The 18,922-nt window shown below is 44.5% G+C and overlaps 1 protein-coding gene across 1 annotated transcript; it reads right to left on the bottom strand.

Moving 5' to 3' along the window:
- Window positions 1-1,891: 1,891 nt before the first annotated feature.
- LOC128711695 (monocarboxylate transporter 10) lies at window positions 1,892-14,184 on the bottom strand. Its single transcript, XM_053806578.1, has 4 exons — window positions 13,857-14,184; window positions 3,367-4,500; window positions 3,233-3,304; window positions 1,892-1,926 (listed from the first exon to the last, which is right to left on the bottom strand). The coding sequence occupies exons 1-4, from the start codon at window positions 14,182-14,184 to the stop codon at window positions 1,892-1,894; spliced, it is 1,569 nt and encodes a 522-aa protein (XP_053662553.1).
- Between the last annotated feature and the right edge of the window lie 4,738 nt (window positions 14,185-18,922).

The raw sequence follows: 18,922 nt of genomic DNA, 5'->3' as shown, positions 1-18,922 counted from the left end.
CTTACTCACCTACTTATCAGGCTTATCGTGATCTTGGGCTACAACAGGAGTCCTCTAAACCGCTAACAACTGAGCGCCATTCTCTCCAATACTTATTTTCTTACTTACCACCACGCCCCCTCTGTCTATGTGGACGACCTGATAGGAGTTTACGGACTAGGTTGTCCGGTGTCATTCTCATGACGTGATCAACCCACCAGAGCCTGGCGAGTCTAAGCCGCTGTACGACAGTGAGTTCGTCGTATAGCTGATAGAGTTCGTCATTGTAGCAACTCCTCCATTGTCTTTCCACACATACGGGACCATAAACTCTTCTGAGCATCTTCCTCTTGTACAAAGTCCATGTCTCATAGGCGTATGTGAGTACTGGAACTATATAAGTCCCTGTATAGTGTCAGCTTCGTTCGTCGCGTCTTCTTCGACATCCAATTTTCCAGCGATGTCACTTTGGGACGTCTTCACGCCTCTTATGTCCATGTGAATGACTTAGAAGGACTTTACGAGCTGGATCTTTCGGTGTTATTCTCATGACGTGATCAACCCACCAGAGCATAAGCCGCTGTATGACAGTGAGTTCGTCATTGTAGCGACTCCTCCATTGTCTTTCCACACATACGGGACCATAAACTCTTCTGAGCATCTTCCTCTTGTACAAAGTCCATGTCTCATAGGCGTATGTGAGTACTGGAACTATATAAGTCCCTGTATAGTGTCAGCTTCGTTCGTCGCGTCTTCTTCGACATCCTATTCCCCAGCGATGTCAATTTGGGACGTCTTCACGCCTCCTATGTCCATGTGGATGACTTAGAAGGACTTTACGAGCTGGATCTTTCGGTGTCATTCTCATGACGTGATCAACCCACCAGAGCATAAGCCGCTGTATGACAGTGAGTTCGTCAATGTAGCGACTCCTCCATTGTCTTTCCACACATACGGGGCCATAAACTCTTCTGAGCATCTTCCTCTTCTACAAAGTCCATGTCTCAGAGGCGTATGTGAGTACTGGAACTATATAAGTCCCTGTATAGTTTCAGCTTCGATCGTCGCGTCTTCTTCGATATCCAATTTAATATCCCCAGCAATATCAATTTGGGACGTCTTCACGCCTCTTATGTCCATGTGAATGACTTAGAAGGACTTTACGAGCTGGATCTTTCGGTGTTATTCTCACAAAAAACTGTAAAATAATTCGTTTCGGATTGATCAACGCCAAACAGCGGAGTCGCGTCGTACAATAGCTTAAGATTCGGTTTTTTTATTTTTGTCTCTGCCGCCACCACCCCTTTCGTGCGGCACCTTCATTGCATCTAGCGTAGAGCTTCTCTCTATTCCCTAAAACAAAACACAAAAACTCTCTTCCTGTTTACATTAATAACATCCTATTTACTAGAACATAAATATTGTACAAAAGCGTAACTCTGTACCTGGACAGTGTGTATTCCCTTGAAGAAATGCTGCTTTTTACGATACAGTGTCCGGCTATGCCGTCCCCAACCACTTTGGCTGGCTTTGAGACTATTTGTTTATATACGCGCGAGTGAGTGTATGATTTTTTGTTTCTTCCGACGGCCGTTTCTATCCCACACGCCCAATAGTGGCGCATTAATGTTCACCGTAGGGTTGTTTTTTTTTTTGTTTCTTTCCTGTCCGGCTTCACTATCTAATCACAAACTATCTACACGTAAAACGGTTAAAACACATGCCTAGCTTTGGACCGTCGCTAGGTATGGAGTGATCTTGGGATCTGCTCACTTGCATTAGCCCCCCATTAGCCTAGCGTGTCCGGCCGTGTTTCGTTTGCGTGCGCTTCCAGTCCTTACATTCGCGCGGAATTGGACCAGATGCTGCCTGATCGTAACGCACTACACAACAACACTCACTTCACCCGCGCCTAACCCGTTTCATTCTTTTCCGCTGTAAGTGATTCTGGAAGAAAGATTCATCCAAAAAATGTGAGATGATTAAAATGGGGTTATCAACTGTTTGGGCAATGTTTGCAAACAAAACAACAATAACAGAGTAAGCAACAAAAACAAAACAAAAATACAGCAAAACGCTAGTGCGCGAAAAATGTAAAGCCCCCAAAATATAAAGCACAAAACAAAAACACAAAAACAACACCAATTGAAAAAAACAAAAATAACATAATCTACAAAAGCAAACACACAAACAAGCGGAGATAGTAAGCAGCGCTAACAGATAAAGCATTCAGCAGTTGTGCGATTTTGTTAGGAAAGGTTCGCGGGAAGAAATATTCGTTACTGCTGGTGCGCGGTTTATTTACACGAATTTTCTGTGTGCAAAACACGGCTTTCGTTCCGTTCTGGCCGACCTTCACTTGCTTCCCGATCCTCGATCTCGATCGACCAAACCACGGTCATCTGGTTGACCGCAATTCCGTATCGGCATGCGGTTATCTACACTGGTAGGCGTGTAAGGGATGTGATCTGGCCACTGCAACGGCTGCATGAGCGGTTGCGGCCCTGTTTTTCCCTCCCCCCGTGTAGGAGATTATGTTGGAAGAGCATAATATACATAATACTGACACGTTCGCACAAAATCTGGCGAATGGTCTTATCGCCGCAGACACCCATTATGTAATCTGGCGATTAGCGACCTTATTGAGAATGGTCGATTTGTAGTTTCTTAAAGGCAAGTCGAACTGTGTGAACAGCTTCACGTTCTGCTCCCACCGGAAATGGTATGACCAATCTCAAAACCAACCGATAACGAACTAACGAACTCGTTAGGGGACAAAAGGGACACCAAACATTATTAAAAGTACCAATTAAAATTGGTAGACAACTCCGTACCGTCTCGCTACTATCGGTCAACCAAAAAGCGTTCCGCCCAGACGGCCTTAAAGATTGCACCCAAGCATACAGTATTCACACTAACACACACACAGAAAGCAAATAATCAGAGCTAGACGATTAGCAACATGCGGTTGGTGATGAAAGCGCTACGAATCAATTAAAGCAACCAAAGCTAACCACACTCTGTATGCCACGTGTGCTTTCCGGGTTTTTTTTTTTTGCAAATGTTAGCCACACAAGCATGAAGGTTGCGATCTGTACACTGGAAGCCTCAGGTCTACGGGCGAGTTAGAGGATACCGTAGCAGTATTTGCGCTCGGTGTACAGCCGAAATACCGGATTGTCGGCAATGTAGGCTTCCAGTATCAGGGACGACACAGAAGCATGAGTGAGTAGTGGAGATTTTGCATTAATACCTGAACTGGCAAGCGTGGCACGGCGCTCGGGATGCAGCAGTCCGTTCAGTTGTTTGCCATCGGTTGGATTTTCTAAAATTAAATAAAATACAGTTAAACACGGGTGCGAATCAGCAAACCGTCCCTCCACTTACCACAGTCCCAAGCCGCATGGGCCAATGGTTCCAGCTTCGGTTCCGTACCCATCGTTTGCTGTTTTGGATCGTCATCCTTGACGCATCGGATAAGGAACATGGTGCTGGCACCGAACAACGGTGGAATACCGGCGAGAATAAATGGCAGCTGGTACGATCCCGTCTGATCGTACAGCATGCCGGCGACGGGCGGGCCTAGCGTCAGTGGCAGTGAGCACATACCGAGCAGGAAACCGATCGCTTGTGTAGCACCGCGCGGTCCACAGATATCGTACGCAATCGGGCCGAGCAGCGAGATGAAGCACCCGTCGAACAGTCCCATGGCGAGCGTGATGGCTAGCAGCAGCGGGAAGGAACCGGTCGCCGGTAAACACATCGTCAAGGTGCCGATCATCACAAACGACATCTGCTGCAGCAGCACCCGGTTGATGCGCGGCATATCGGCGATAAAGCCGAACAGGAGTCGACCCAACCCGGACGTAATGCCGATGCACATCACGGGCAAATTTTCACCCTTCTCCGGGAAATTATCCTTCACGAACTTGCCCATATGGACGTACGGCACAAAGTACCCGAACAGTGCAATCGGGATCGATACGGCCCAGATGATGTACTTGCGCTTCTTCCAGTTGTCGAAGTTGATGAACGAGCGCAGGAAGGTGTTGACGGCAGATCGGCCCGGTTTTACCTTCGGTGGGGGCGGTGGAGGTTGCAGTGGTTTGTACAGCAGGGCACAAAATATCACGAAGCTCGAGATGACGGCCAGTATGCGGAAGGACGTCACCAGCCCCTTATGCTCCACCAGGTAATTCAAACAGTTGGGCATGATGGCGGTGAAGACGCTCGAGCCCGCCGTCACAACACCGTTGACCAGCCCCAGGTTGCGCTTGAAATAGTGGCCAAGGATTGCGAGCGAAGGTGTGTACGCTAGGGCGGCGCCCAGTCCGAACATGATGCCGTACGTGAAGCACAGGGCGGTCACATTGTGCGTAAAGTAGGACGACGCAAACATACCGCCGCACGTGAGCAAACCACCGATGAAGGTGGTGCGTCGCAGTCCAATCTTGTCCGTCAGGATGCCGGACACCGGCGAAAGGAGGAAAGTCGTACCAATCGTTAACGAACCGACGAGAGCTGTAGAAAATAAAAGCCAAAAAAAAAGAGAGGGAAAGAATTAATATTTGACTAACCAATAGAAGAAATCACTATCAGAAGCTTCCGGCACCCATCTGAATGCCCCACATAAACGCTTTGTTTACATCGGATTATACTGCAAACGATCAACGGACGGAACCACAGCCGGAAAGAGGTTTGTTTGTTCATATAGAACACCCATCAGCGCAAACAACGTACGCTTCGGATGCTAATCCTGCCAGGCTCCCAGATCCAGTGCCGCAAAGTAATCGCGCATAACTATTTAATTGCTCTCAATAACAATGGCTTTGTGGCAAAGGTTCCTGTGCTACATTATTATCACTGGTTTGTGATGCGCTTTGTTGCAATACTACGTGCTGCTTCAATTATGTACTCACTGAGCTACTGCGGTGTCGGTCAGTAAGCTATCTTCGTTAAGTTTCGTTAAGTTTGCTATCTTATTTTAATTAAATAGATTTTGATGATTTTTAATCTAAATCAATCAACATAAGAATGATCTTTATTATATTATAAATTACCGGAAGGAAATCTGTCACTTTTATTTGAATAATTGACGGTTTAATCGTGACATCTCACAGGAAATTCCCGGAACTTGTCACGAAGAACAAAAACGGTTGATCTGCTTTATCTCATAAATATGGAAACACTCCACGTCAGCTAAAACTACATCCTATTGGCCTATTGAAGGAGTAGGAACAGTGCCATAAACTAAGGAAAACATTTATTTTCAACTAAGGATAGCAAGCAGACTCTTCCTTTCAGGGTATTCCAGTACGGGTGCCGCCATATATGGACAAATCTTTCAAAGATCATCTCACTTGGTTGTGTCAGCTCATAATACACTACACCCAGCTGGTCCCACCAAAAACACAACATAAACTTCTTAACATGATTGTGTTTGACTTGGATAACGAAGATAAAGATGAATATATAAAAAAAAACCTCACGATAACATAAAAATTAAAAGTATAATCAGCTGGAATAAAGCTTAAAAGAAATAGTTGCGACATCTACTGAAACATGCTCAAATGAATATCCATAATGGTGTCAAAAATTAAACTTAAGCTTCAACTCAACTACAGGACATTGACCAGCCTTAAAGGCTTCCATTTATTTAATCCTCCCCCGTTTTGCCACCAAACATGGCGCTTAGTACGAACACGTGGCGTTTAACGCTTCATTCCATTCGCCCGTTGGCAAAAACATGTCAAAAGAGGCGCCTTAACGTCACTGCCTACCAAACTCAACCCGTTTCTCCTCCCCCCAAAAGCATGAAACACGAAATTATGTTATGATTTATTGGTAACGTAATTGGATTTGGAAATGGACAGCATTGCAATTGGAGGTCCACCATAGCCATCGGGTAAATACAGAGCGTAAACCATGTAAGGATTCTTCGCCCCGCTTATGTTTGTCTTTTCCGATTTTTCATCAAAAACATATGGCACCCGGAGGGTGCATTCGTCGCTTTGTTCGAAATAGTGGCAAATACATGTGAATGATGGAATTGTTTCTACCGTTTCCCTCCGACGATACGGAAATGAAACATAATCGCTCGGTCCCACCATCTAAAACCCCGTCGATATACGTGGTATTCGATCGGCTTAACCGTTCATCATCGCTGGCTGATCGCACTGAGAGGACTGACTGCCATGCGAAAAAAAGGGCGGTGTAAAATGAGCAGCGCAATGGGTGTTCTTGCAGCGAAGCGACTGCGTGTTAAAGCTTGCCCGAGCTTGCAACTGAGTGCCATCGCTGCCAGTGAGGCAGGTTTTGCTGTTACGAGCTGTGGTTTTAGGGGGTTGTTACACTTTCCAACAACTCTCCCCAACACTTTCCTTACCAGAAGCCATACACATTTGAGAGTGGCAAAGTGCGCTACCGCAACGCAGGTAGGTGGAGTGCGTCAGAAATGGTTAGCTATAAATATGGTCAGCGCGTAAGATGTCCACACGCTGGTGGTTTGCCGTCGATGGATAACAATGTTGACGACAGGGTGGAGAATTGACTCGCTACCGTTTGAAAAAACTGCGTAACCGAACGGAACCATGGTGACAAAACGTTCCGTCAGCGAAAAAGTCATTTAACGCGTTAAGAGTACATGTGCACGTCACACGTCTTTCGCAATTCTGGAAAGTGCTGTGCCATACGTAATAATGGCGAAACCTCCAAATAAAAATAAATTCAAATTAATTTAAAGAATATATCCTCCAATGTCAGATGATCTTCAGTTCATTACATCATTCGCAGAGGTCTACTAGGATCGGTTCTATCTGATGACTACTGCCACCATCACATCGACCTACTGACATACTCAGGGCTTTAAAAATAAGAGAAGCTTAAAAAAGCTCATAAATATTCTTCTCCTCTCCCTACCTTCTTTATATTCTCTTCTACAATTTTAGTAGATAATGACCCACTCTGGGGCCCAATATAAGTGAGACACACGATCCAGTTGAGATTTGAACACAAGCCGGAGCTGGTACCTGAACCCTACGTTAACCACTCCTCTATTCGACCGACTCATATTCGTTATACAATATTCGCATTACAGGGTTTTACACTTTAGTTTTGACTGGCAGCACACATTTTTTGACGCGCCGCACTCAATTTCTTGTCGCCGGCGCATATTTTTGATTACAAGCACCGAATTTTTGAACGGGAGCATTTAATTTTATCAGCCCGATTCTTGAAAGCTTTTAGGCCGCATGTTTATAACCCCCTTGTGAAAGATTGGTTTGAGTTTGAAGCACTTGTTTATATGCAAAATTGTTTGTTTTTTTGGTTACTTGATAATTTTTTGGGCAAAATATATTTAATAAATTATGAGAAAATTTATAAAACATATATTGGGTTACGTATTTGAAGTATTATGCCCAAATCCCTCAAATTGTATGTATGCAACAGATTTGTTTAAATGTGCAGTGGTGGATCCTTGGAGATAAACCTATGTCAATGGGATTGGGTCAACCTAGCTGCCAAATTGTGCTAACCGACAGAATCGCGGCAGATTTGAAATCTTCTCGAGAGTTATTCATGGACAACGGTGTAAAAATTTCGCAAAACTGAATATATTCGCACATAATACTGCTGCTGCTAACAATAGTGTTGTGTGTAATTAGACAGGTACGTAATTGTTCGTTCGAAACTTAGAGAATCTGTTCACCCACGATCTTGTTTACAGGTATCAAAACGTGTTACACTTTTGCAACACATGAAGCTACGCATTCAAAAGAGGTAATGTATATTTTATCCTTGCAATACAACAAGGAAATAATTCTGTTTACATGATAATCCTACAGCAAACATGGATACATCGGAGGCTGTACCTCGACGCCGTAACAAAACTACGTCTGACGTAGATAGAAACCGTGTTGTTACAGCGTACGAGAATGGTGCATCTGGCAAAGAAATAGCAGAAATGCTCAATATTAATCGAGGAACAGTGTACCATATTATAAAGAAGTACCAAAAAACTTGGGAGGTTGCGGCTGCAAAACGTGGAGGTAAACGTCCTAAGCTCTTGCCAGATGATGCAGTAAATAGCATTCGCTTGTGGATAGATAACGACTGCACATTAACATTGAAAGTGTTGGCGGACATGGTGTTTAACCAATACGGCGTGCGTGTCAGTACGACAACAATTGCACGACAAATACAAAACAAATAGAACAAAGCATAAAATAAATGTTGTAACGATTGAAAATAAACCAAACATATTAATTGGAAGCACACAATGAACTTAAAGAAAATGAATACGATTTCAAACTGCAGATCATGTGTTGCAAAAGTGTAACACGTTTTGATACCTGTGTGATACCTGTAAACAAGATCGTGGGTGAACAGATTCTCTAAGTTTCGAACGAACAATTACGTACCTGTCTAATTACACACAACACTATTGTTAGCAGCAGCAGTATTATGTGCGAATATATTCAGTTTTGCGAAATTTTTACACCGTTGTCCGTGAATAACTCTCGAGAAGATTTCAAATCTGCCGCGATTCTGTCGGTTAGCACAATTTGGCAGCTAGGTTGAACCAATCCCATTGACATAGGTTTATCTCCAAGGATCCACCACTGCACATTTAAACAAATCTGTTGCATACATACAATTTGAGGGATTTGGGCATAATACTTCAAATACGTAACCCAATATATGTTTTATAAATTTTCTCATAATTTATTAAATATATTTTGCCCAAAAAATTATCAAGTAACCAAAAAAACAAACAATTTTGCATATAAACAAGTGCTTCAAACTCAAACCAATCTTTCACAAGGGGGTTATAAACATGCGGCCTAAAAGCTTTCAAGAATCGGGCTGATAAAATTAAATGCTCCCGTTCAAAAATTCGGTGCTTGTAATCAAAAATATGCGCCGGCGACAAGAAATTGAGTGCGGCGCGTCAAAAAATGTGTGCTGCCAGTCAAAACTAAAGTGTAAAACCCTGTATAATCATCCATCCAAGCAGACATAGATGTCTTGTATGATGATGAATAAAACAAATTGGTTTATTTCTCTTTTCAATATATTATATGAACACGATCTATTATGTGCCTGTTTCTAGCTGCTTCGCACTCGTCAACAAAGAATGCACTGCATTATCAGCCAGCACTAGCAACACGCGCCAAAAAACCCATTACTTAGTTCGCTTTATGTTGCCAGCTAATCGTAGAATCCCACCGTACCCGTTCAGTTCGGTTTAACCTCTCCCATCCCGCTCGGTTCAGTTGATAATGGCAACAAGACACCAATATGTTGCCGCCCATCCCATCCACGGCATTCCAGTTCGGTTTGTTTACGTTAAATACCAACCTGTCCCGCCACCTTTCCGGCATGCAGGAAGTGCAATTGGCGCTGAAATGCGCTATTTGAAGCTGCACAGAGGAGAAAAAAAACGTGACCAAGTACGCAATAAACGACACTGCAAATGAGCTGCTGACTGATTTTTTTTTCTGTTGTCCTCTCTATTGCTCGCCTAACGTGCACCCGCAATGAATTATTTAAAAGATCAAACATGTTTAGGCTCCGGCAAAACGTCATCGGCTTAAGCAAATAGCAAAACGGCGGCAGGTGATACGGCGTTCTCGGTGTTTGCAAGGTTACACACTCACTTTGTGCCAGCCTTCCTTACGCTGACCGATCGCCGGTGCGTGCTTGCAAAGAATGGGGTGTGTGCGCGAGCCGCTTGTTGTGGGCAAAATATTTTTCCACACATAAAGCACAACTTAAAACAGAAAACATTCTTAAAAGCCTTTTTTTTTGCTTTGTTATGCGTTAGAACGTGTGTGATGCCGCTTCGTCTAGAATGTGTTTTGTTTTAAAATGTCGTTTAAACTGTTTTATTTTGTAAACTTACGTCAATGGTGTGAAGTACGATTGCTGTCGCATTTCGTTTTGCGTTTCAACCCCTTAAATTGCGCCCTGTTTGTGTCCAAATATGTTGTGCCCCTGCTGATGAAAACTGTGCACACTAAATTTGGAGACAATTGTCCCAAACGACGCGATGCGATCGAAATTTACTCCACCGATGGATGGAGAGCTGATAGTACGGAATCGGTCAAACGAATTATCTATCAATTGAACTGTCCCGTCTGTATGCGGTTGATGAGGATGCTATCGCATGATGAATCGGGGACGCGCGCGCGCGGGTTGCTTCGTTGATTTTTCCTTCTAGACACAAACCGCCAACAATTGATACATCGCGTTGCGGGTGTCTTTATTAGCGATGCCAGATGAAGAAATACCGCACATCGCGCTTAGGCCAACCAGCATGCGGCCGCTGTTACCATATTGGGAGACCAATTTCTTTGTGTATCCAAAATTAAAGTATGTTTTCCAACATAACGATATGGACAAGACAGCAAAACGCACACCTGATGAGCGTCAATGGCCGATGACGACCAACCGGGAATGATTGGCACGTGTCAAGAAGCCTTTTCCCTTTCGTGTGTGTTGTTTTGCGTAGCCGAGCGGATCTGCGCGGATGGTCACATAATGAATGTGTCCTGGCGTCATCGGCTTATCCTGAAGTGTTAAGCGTCAATAGAAAAAACCGCTTCGAAACATAGCGTCATGTGACCGAAAATTCATTGTTGGTAGTTTGCTGGTAAGGGGGTAGGTGGTCACTATGGCGGCCTGAGCAACAGGGGATTTTAGACATTTTTCTTCAAGTCAACTATACATGTATGTAAGTATGGAATTTTCCTACCACAAAGATTTATGTTTTGGTCCAAATAGGGCAACTCCTTGGGTCCCCTTGGACACCCCTGACGACAACTTGCTGATTGGCGCCATTGAAGTTAGAGCAAAGTTATTATTTTTGTCATAATTTCCAACAGTTTTTTTTGTCATTGCACGTAGCATTTTTTGATCATGATGAAAAATAGAAAAATGGCAACATTTTGAACCAACACCGACGAATTAATGTTTTAATATAAAGTTCAAAATCCACATAGGTTGTGGAGAAAGAACAAGACAAAGAAAATTGTGGAAACTTTAAAAATTAAACCGCATTTCAATCGAACGAACGATTTTTTAATTGTTATATCCATTAAAACATGGTTTCACGATACAGACAGTTCCCGAGATTCGCGATTTTTCTTCGGAGAAGCACGGTTTTTTGGAAATTTGACTACTGAATTAATTATAGCACAAAATCTAAGCAAAACAGATAAAAAGTTGGTCGAAAATACGTTCCTTTGTCACATAAAACATTTCATTTTAATATATTTTAATGTTTTTTTTACAAAAATTCACCTGTATTGTTGAATAAATAAAGTGCAGAGAAAGAAGTCAACTATGTAACTTTGAAGTATAAACGATTTTGCATCAGGATTCAACTTACGCGCATCATTATAGCTATCCGCTTTAATAGCGTATCTCGGGCTCGAAACTGCCCGTAATTACAATTTTAAAAGTAAGAATTTAAAACTCATGAACATGACATGTGTCTCTTAAAGCTTCAAGTTTTAAGCTAAAAAATAGCCCTAACTTTTAATCATGAGTAGTGTACTACCCCCTTAATGCTTGTGTCGCACCACATAAGCCATGCCAAACGTTGGCAAAGAGAAAGTGTAGCAAAAGTGAAGCTAAAAATTGACAAAACATCCTACTAATGATTGTGATTGAAGTGTTGGACTCACCACTCCCACCTTTTCAACACCTTTTACTTCCCCCTTCCTTGCCCAATGCGACTTTTGAGACGCAAAATCGAGACGAATCTATTTTTATGATCGGTTTGCAATGTTTTTGCGCTTATGCTGTGCTTATGTCTGTCTGTCTGTCTGTGTGTGTGTGTGATATATATTTGGGGTGGACATTGCAGGAAAGAAAAGGTATCCTTTCTTTTTTACCGAGACAAACATTCATCTTGCCGCTTGTTTCGCGCTGTGTGCTGTGCCGCAGTGTTGTGAATGCGCAACGCAAACAAATTCTGTTTTTTTTTGGGGGGCTCGCTCGCTTCACGCAATCATTTGGCATTTATTTGTTTCCCCAACCAGCAAATCTCCACCGATAGGCGGGTCGGCTGACCGGTGGTGATAAAGAAAGCACGAAAGGGCCGGTTTTCTTTGCATTGTTTCTAATCAGATCTTGCAGAATGCATGTTTCTAATCCGCCCGAAAGGTGCACGGTTCACAGAGTGCATTGTTATGCGATACAATTCGATGCGTGACCGTGTCCCGGAGGTGACGTACATAAACAAAATAGGCTACAAATCGGTTGATGATTGATCACTGTCAATCGAACCAGCCAGCCACAACACACGAGACACCTCTAATCGCATGGATGGCGATGGAATTAAACAGTCCAGTTTGTCGTCAAGTGGACGGGTCCGAAAACGACCACTCATTCCACCGATTGCTGCCGTATTCAAAGTGGCCGCGTGTCGCTTGCCACTCGACCAGCAAACACGCTTGCTAATCTCATATCTACCACATTCTGCGGGCTCTCGATCAGATAGCGATCAGCCCGTCCGCTAGTGCAATAATCGTAATGAACCCACAATAAGTGCAAGTGATGCCTTCCCTAGCAACACGGCGCGTCTGGAGCACCGGGCTTTCACCGTTTCCTCCGGCACCGGGAGTTGTTTACCGCAAACGGCTCAAGGTCCTGGCTTCCGAACCCCGGGCGAGGTGTGCCACTATCAGGTGTGTTGTTTTAATTTGATGCGAATTATATTTGCATATAATTTTGCGCACCACAGCAATCCCCGGTGCGGGGGGATGAGTTGATAAGTGGGTGAGACGCAACCGGGACCGCTTTAGATGCCTTCTTTTAGCACCGTTTAAGAGTGCCATAAATTCCGCCCCACAAAACTACCAGGCCCATACGGTGGGCAGTGATAGCGCTGAGTGGCAATAAATGTAATCCCAACCTTTCATTCAACCTTGTTTGTCACCAAGGTGTTTGAGGTTTTGTTTTGCCATCGGGTTAGAGCTGCATTTTGAAGGATGGCACTTCTTGAGGGTCATTTTTTAACTACCCCCCCAAAACCATCCAAACTACCCCGAGCCGGTCGTTCAACTGGTCCAGTTGAATTGTGAAAGTGTAACAACGACCTGTGCCATCTACCATGCGTTCCGTTGCCGGCCGCTCCTCCTATCGACAACAACCCATTGTGTAATGTGTAGCATAATCAGCAGTTGTTTACCTCGCAGTAAACGCACTAGAACGATTCCGTTAACGATCGGCACCCTTATCACCCAGCCACCGAAAGACAAAGAGCAAGAAATTCGTGATGGGTGTTTTTGTTTATTTGGGTTCTCGGTCGTATCATTTTCCACCACCACCCCCTCGACTGTTCGGAGTCGGAACCATGCTAGGGGTGCATGCAGCAGCCTGACAGCAGGGTCAAACCATTTGCGCGGAAAACGGCCAAAAAACGGGCACACCAAATTAGCGGAACGTTAATCAGCCCCGAATAATGAAAGTTGCTTTGAAACACGGCGAAATAATTGCATCAGATCAGTCAGCCACCGCTGCGGAAACGGCACGGCTGTGCAAAGCAGTGCGAAATAGGGGTGGATGGGCCAACCTTGCCCTTGCCAACTTTCAAACGCCACCATCATCAGCCCAATACAACGGCAGAGTGTGCCAGGACGGAGGTGTTGTAGTTATTTTCGATACGCCCGTCCCAACATCCCCAATACCACCCCCCTCCCCCTGGTGGGGTCGCACTCGGTTAAACGAACGCGTCATTTTATACAAACAAACTACCCAACATTCCGCAACTCTAAACATGCGCCCGATAAGCACACCGTGAATCACCATCCGCCTCCATCGATTTTTGTGTAGCGCAAAATCAAACCAAACCACGTGGCACGGCTTACCTGCTTTGCTGGACGCTTCATTATCGCCAATCTCCTGCAGCTGCTTCTGGAGGCTCAGGTACACGACGCTGTACGTGTTGATCACCCCGAACAGGACACCGTTGCACAGGAACGCACCGATCATCACGAGCCAGGCCCGGGTGCCACCGTCCGGTGGCTCGAACGTGGCGTGAGCGTCCGCCTCCAGCAGCGGGACGGCCACCTTTTTGCCATCCTTCCCGAGTGCGGCATGGCCACCGTTCAGCTGCGCGTGATGGCCGTTCACGGTCGCACCCTTGACGATCACGGGCGCCACACTATCTTTAACGATTCTCGAGTTCTCGGTCATATCGGTCAGCGCCCGATCGGTCTTCGTTCTACCCAAAAACCAACCCAACCCTCCCAGCAACGGAACACTGATAAGCTACTGATTCGCCTTGATCGTAATCACACGTCCGTGGTCGATAGTTTCACTTGAACCGCGCGATCGCTAGTCGATTATCAACGGCGCCGGTAAATCACTCTCACTGTCCCCTCAGTGTGATCACGCACTCGACGACACCGTACAGTGTACCGTCCGGCAGTGGGACATTGTCGGCCGTAGCAGGATGTGTGCCGCGCGCGTTGATCGTACGCGTCCGGACGTCGCACCCGAACGGAACGAGCGTTGGCGTTGAAGTGGGATGCGAATGTGCCTGCCGGTGGTCTACCGGTGGTCCACCGTACCGAGTGTGGTCCACTGCCGTTAACGACGACGACGACAACGACCAGAGCGCAAGTGAAGCGACGGTGCCGTTATGCGATCGGAGCATGTCCCGGCAGCAGCTTTAAATAGAAGATAGAAGAAAGTATAGAATCTCGGCGCTTGCTCGCACACCACTAGCCGTACGCGGCATCGTGCGACCGTGTCGGCCATCTGTACTGGTGGTTACGCTGCGTTACCACGAACACAGGCACGCGCGCGCGCGAACGGCACACACGCGGTCGATCGGGTGCGTTCGTATGGCACGAAAGCACCGGATTGGTGAGCCGGCGTGCAACACTCCGTACGCAGGGATGAGTTCCGCCCGGCAGTCGGATGATAAGTTTACGGAAGACGGAAGGAAATTGTGCAATATTATGATAACGGACCAAGATATCGTGTTGAGAAATATATTAACACATAACAATTAAGCCCTTGCTATCGTGTATTAATACAGACAAGATAAGATAATTTTTAATTCTAAAACTAATGATTTTTTTTTTCGTTAGAATGGCCTCCTGGCCGTAACGATATATATTACCACGTAGCCGGTTAGTCAGTCCTTGCTACGGGGGATTGGTTCGGATGGGATTTTCGTCCGGTTCGTTCGTGTGACTAAAACTCATGTTAATTTTTGCTTTTAATTTTGAAAATAATTTAACTGATTACACAGTTATAGTGTTGGGTGAATCGGAATGAATCTTTGAACTGAATAAATGAATTTACAACTCTATTTTATGGATTCAATAATCTTGGAAAATTAACGATTCCTCCAATACGTACGACTCATTCAAGATTAATAATCTCTAAGGAATTTGTCCTTCATGCATGAATCTTTTGGGAATCAATTCCTGAAATGAATCCGTCTTTACTTTAGATTCATATAATGACTCTTCTCAAAAGATTTATTAAACACAACACTATATAGGAATTAATTACTACATCAATTAAATTAAATCAATTAAAATTTATTACAATTAAAACATCTTTAAGTTTGAGGTTTGTTATACAATAAAAAACAGCATATTTTCAGTTAATTGTAATATAACCTTAATTTTATGTATTTTTTCGCTGTTTATTCCTGGCACTACTGGGTCTTCAAACGACAATACCGACCTAAAATGTCATCCGAACCGTTCCCCCGTATTTAGGACTGACTATCCGGCTACGAAGTAAAATAAATCGATCCAAGCCTGTCCGTTCTAACAAAAAAAAGCTGTTAATCTTCTGCTGCAGCCAATTTTGCCTTGGCATCAGTGACATTTAAAGATTTTCTGAGGATCCTACACTGGCTCAGTTAGCGTCTGATACGCTCAGTTAGATCAGTTAGCTCAGTACTTGATGTTATATTGATCTTAACATTTTCTTAGGGATGGGTGAATCTGATTCAGAATAATCAATCTGAAGTCAAACTTGTATAGAATGAATGAATTACCAGAGGACTGCACCTACGAATGACTCTTCTCAAAACATTATTCACAACATTTCTCGACTACGACACTGACAATAAACAAGAGTTCCAGGAATTTGGTTCTCTATGCGAAACTTTGCCTGTTGATGCCAGATCTCTACTCGAAACTTATCAATTCGAAACACACCAACGCAAACTATCTCATTCCTCGCCGTGAGCGCTCTGGGAATTCGGTTATACTTGCTGTGTTTCCACGTGAATTACTTTACGTGAGCAGCTAACGTGAGCGGACAGCTACTGGGAGGCTCGGTTTTCCACCCCCTAACATTTAAATTTGCACTACCTGTGTCTGTTTGTATGTGTTTTGCTTCTTCTGCTACCACCCATCCTGACATACCGACGCTCTAGCATCGTTCGAAGTAATGGCGCGAAAGCCAAAGAAACACGTGCGTAAACCGAAATCCTACAAAAACAACCTGCGCCATCACCCGGACCTTCCGCATCCTTCCCGTGCGCGTCAAGTTTCGCTGAGGTCATATTTTTTGTGTTTTTGTTTACTTTTAGCTTTCTTTGCCATTTTTTGCCAACAGTGTGTCATGTTCGTACAAACGGTAGCGAAGACGTGAATATTTAAGAAATGTATTTTTAACCCAACGCACGCAGTGGAAGAGGTTGATAAAAGTGCAAGGGATCACATTTCCGTCCCGTTCTAATAGGGGGTGTGTATGTGACCATTACACCAAATTCCACTCAAATTCCAATTTCGAAAAATGCTGTTGTTGGATAGATTTATTCATCCTTTTAAAAGCTTTCCAATCAATCAATATTTGAAGATATCAATTGTAGTTTTGATATCCAAACCATGTTTATCGGCAATAAGTTATACAAAAGAGTCCTCTCGGATATTCTATGGGACGGAAACTTTGCGCTGAGCAATTCAATGCGTTATGAACTAAATAAGTATTTGTATATAAATATTCAATAACCAAACAATAAACTAGCTATTGTTTAAACCTCAGTCTGATATCAGTTGACAGGCATTTTCCTATTTCTCTGAGGAATCTTGGTCCACTAGCGGACTCTTGGACGTTAATTGTGTGATGATGATGATGATACCAACCACCAACCCTTACATTGCCTTGAGACTTGTTTGTTATTTGAATATTTCTTGGTGCAAATAGGCCTCCGACCAATAATTTGACAAATAAATTAGATCTCCACCCTCCCAACAAGAATCTTTCCGACTTTTTACACCTGATTGCTTATCTACAGACAACAGAATTGTCCAGGAATGCCATCAGATATCCGTCCATTTTGTTTCAATTTACGCTTATCGTGACGCATAAATCAGGGGAAGGATCGCAAGAGAAACGCTTCAAATATTGAAGAAGATATCTTTCGCATAACGTGACAATACATACAACATGATGCACGTGCAACTACACAAACATCTATCTGCCGACCTGCATCGATCAACGTACGATCTTCGACGATCAATGATATGTCTGGAAATCGCACAAAACTACGTATTTTTCCAGCTTACGAGGCTTAAGTGTGAACGACGCCAACTAGCACCACGATATCCAAGCAACCCGCAAACCTCTGCACTGCTACGGCACGTCAGCGATTTGAATCTTTCCTCCCTCCGTTTGCTACTTTTTGGCCACGTTTAACGTCACCCTTTTGTTTACGTTCGCACACACCCAAAACCACCACGTACACTATTCTTATCGGGGGGTTTTTTTTTATACACACACATAGGACCCGGGGACAAGGGACGCGATATTATGCAAGCGGCCGGCGCCTCTGACGTACTCGACCGTGCCGGTTTGATTCACTAAAATGGACAGCGCGTGTGTGCATGTATGGGGGTCCCTTCGTTAGACACTACACACCCGTCGCGTGCTATTATTATCGATTGAACGGGGCGCGCAACACGATGGCGTTACACACTGCGTAACACGGCAAAGGCACGCGGTTTCCGACATTCCGAGTGTAGGATACTAGACGTGGAAGTTGCCCGACTGTTGGACGCGTTCGAGTGTTTCCAAGAAGCCTGTGAAAATCTCCTCACCCATACTAACCTTTCGCTATTCATTTACACACATCACATACACAAGTTAGTTCCGAATCGAATCGATGCGTTGGCGTGTTGCGGTTCGGTGTAGTGCCGGGAAGCATCTATTTTTAATTCCAGAATCACGTGTAGTGGCGGTCTCCCTTCTTGCCGTTTTGGCGCCTACACGCCAGTGACCGTGAAAATTGTATCAACCGTTCGCTTCGACGAAATGTTTGCGTACGCCGTGTGTGGGAAACCCGGCAAGAAAGCACACGATAACGACCGTCGAGACACTGAATGAACCAATCCGGTGTACCGCACACTCGAGAATACGTGGACAGGAACGGTTTTATCAAATCAAACGTCTCGTTGTACCGTACCGTTGCGCGGAGTCTTTGATTCGCATTACGCACCTTCATTAATGGGAAATCCTGTAGGTGCCACTACCGTTAATCTTATCGTGCCGCTAAATCTTATCACCGAAACGACTATCAACAACGACACGGCACACGCGGCCGAGTCCAATCAAGGACGGTGGTCGTTTGGAGTTACGATTTTCCGACAAGTGCAGCGCGATCGTGTCGTAACGGGGATGCGTGGTCCACGTGCAGGGACCGATAAGCGAATGAAACGCAAATCTTGACATTCACCTGCTGTTCAAACTCCTCACAAAACGCACACACACCCCTGTTCGCTGCAGTTCGCAACGATTGTTGGGTTTGCTGAGTTGAACTTCCTTAGCAACGGTGAAAATGGGACAGCAAATAGAAAGCTACGAAACGAAAAACGAAACACCATTATCGAAGGAAAACAACCCCACCACTCACTACCGGACCGAACGGAAATCAAAAATGCCATATCGAGCGGGTTACCGA

This window comes from Anopheles marshallii, chromosome 3 (genome assembly GCF_943734725.1).
Source record: "Anopheles marshallii chromosome 3, idAnoMarsDA_429_01, whole genome shotgun sequence".
NCBI lineage: Eukaryota > Metazoa > Arthropoda > Insecta > Diptera > Culicidae > Anopheles > Anopheles marshallii.
This window is presented reverse-complemented; position numbering and strand designations above follow the sequence as displayed.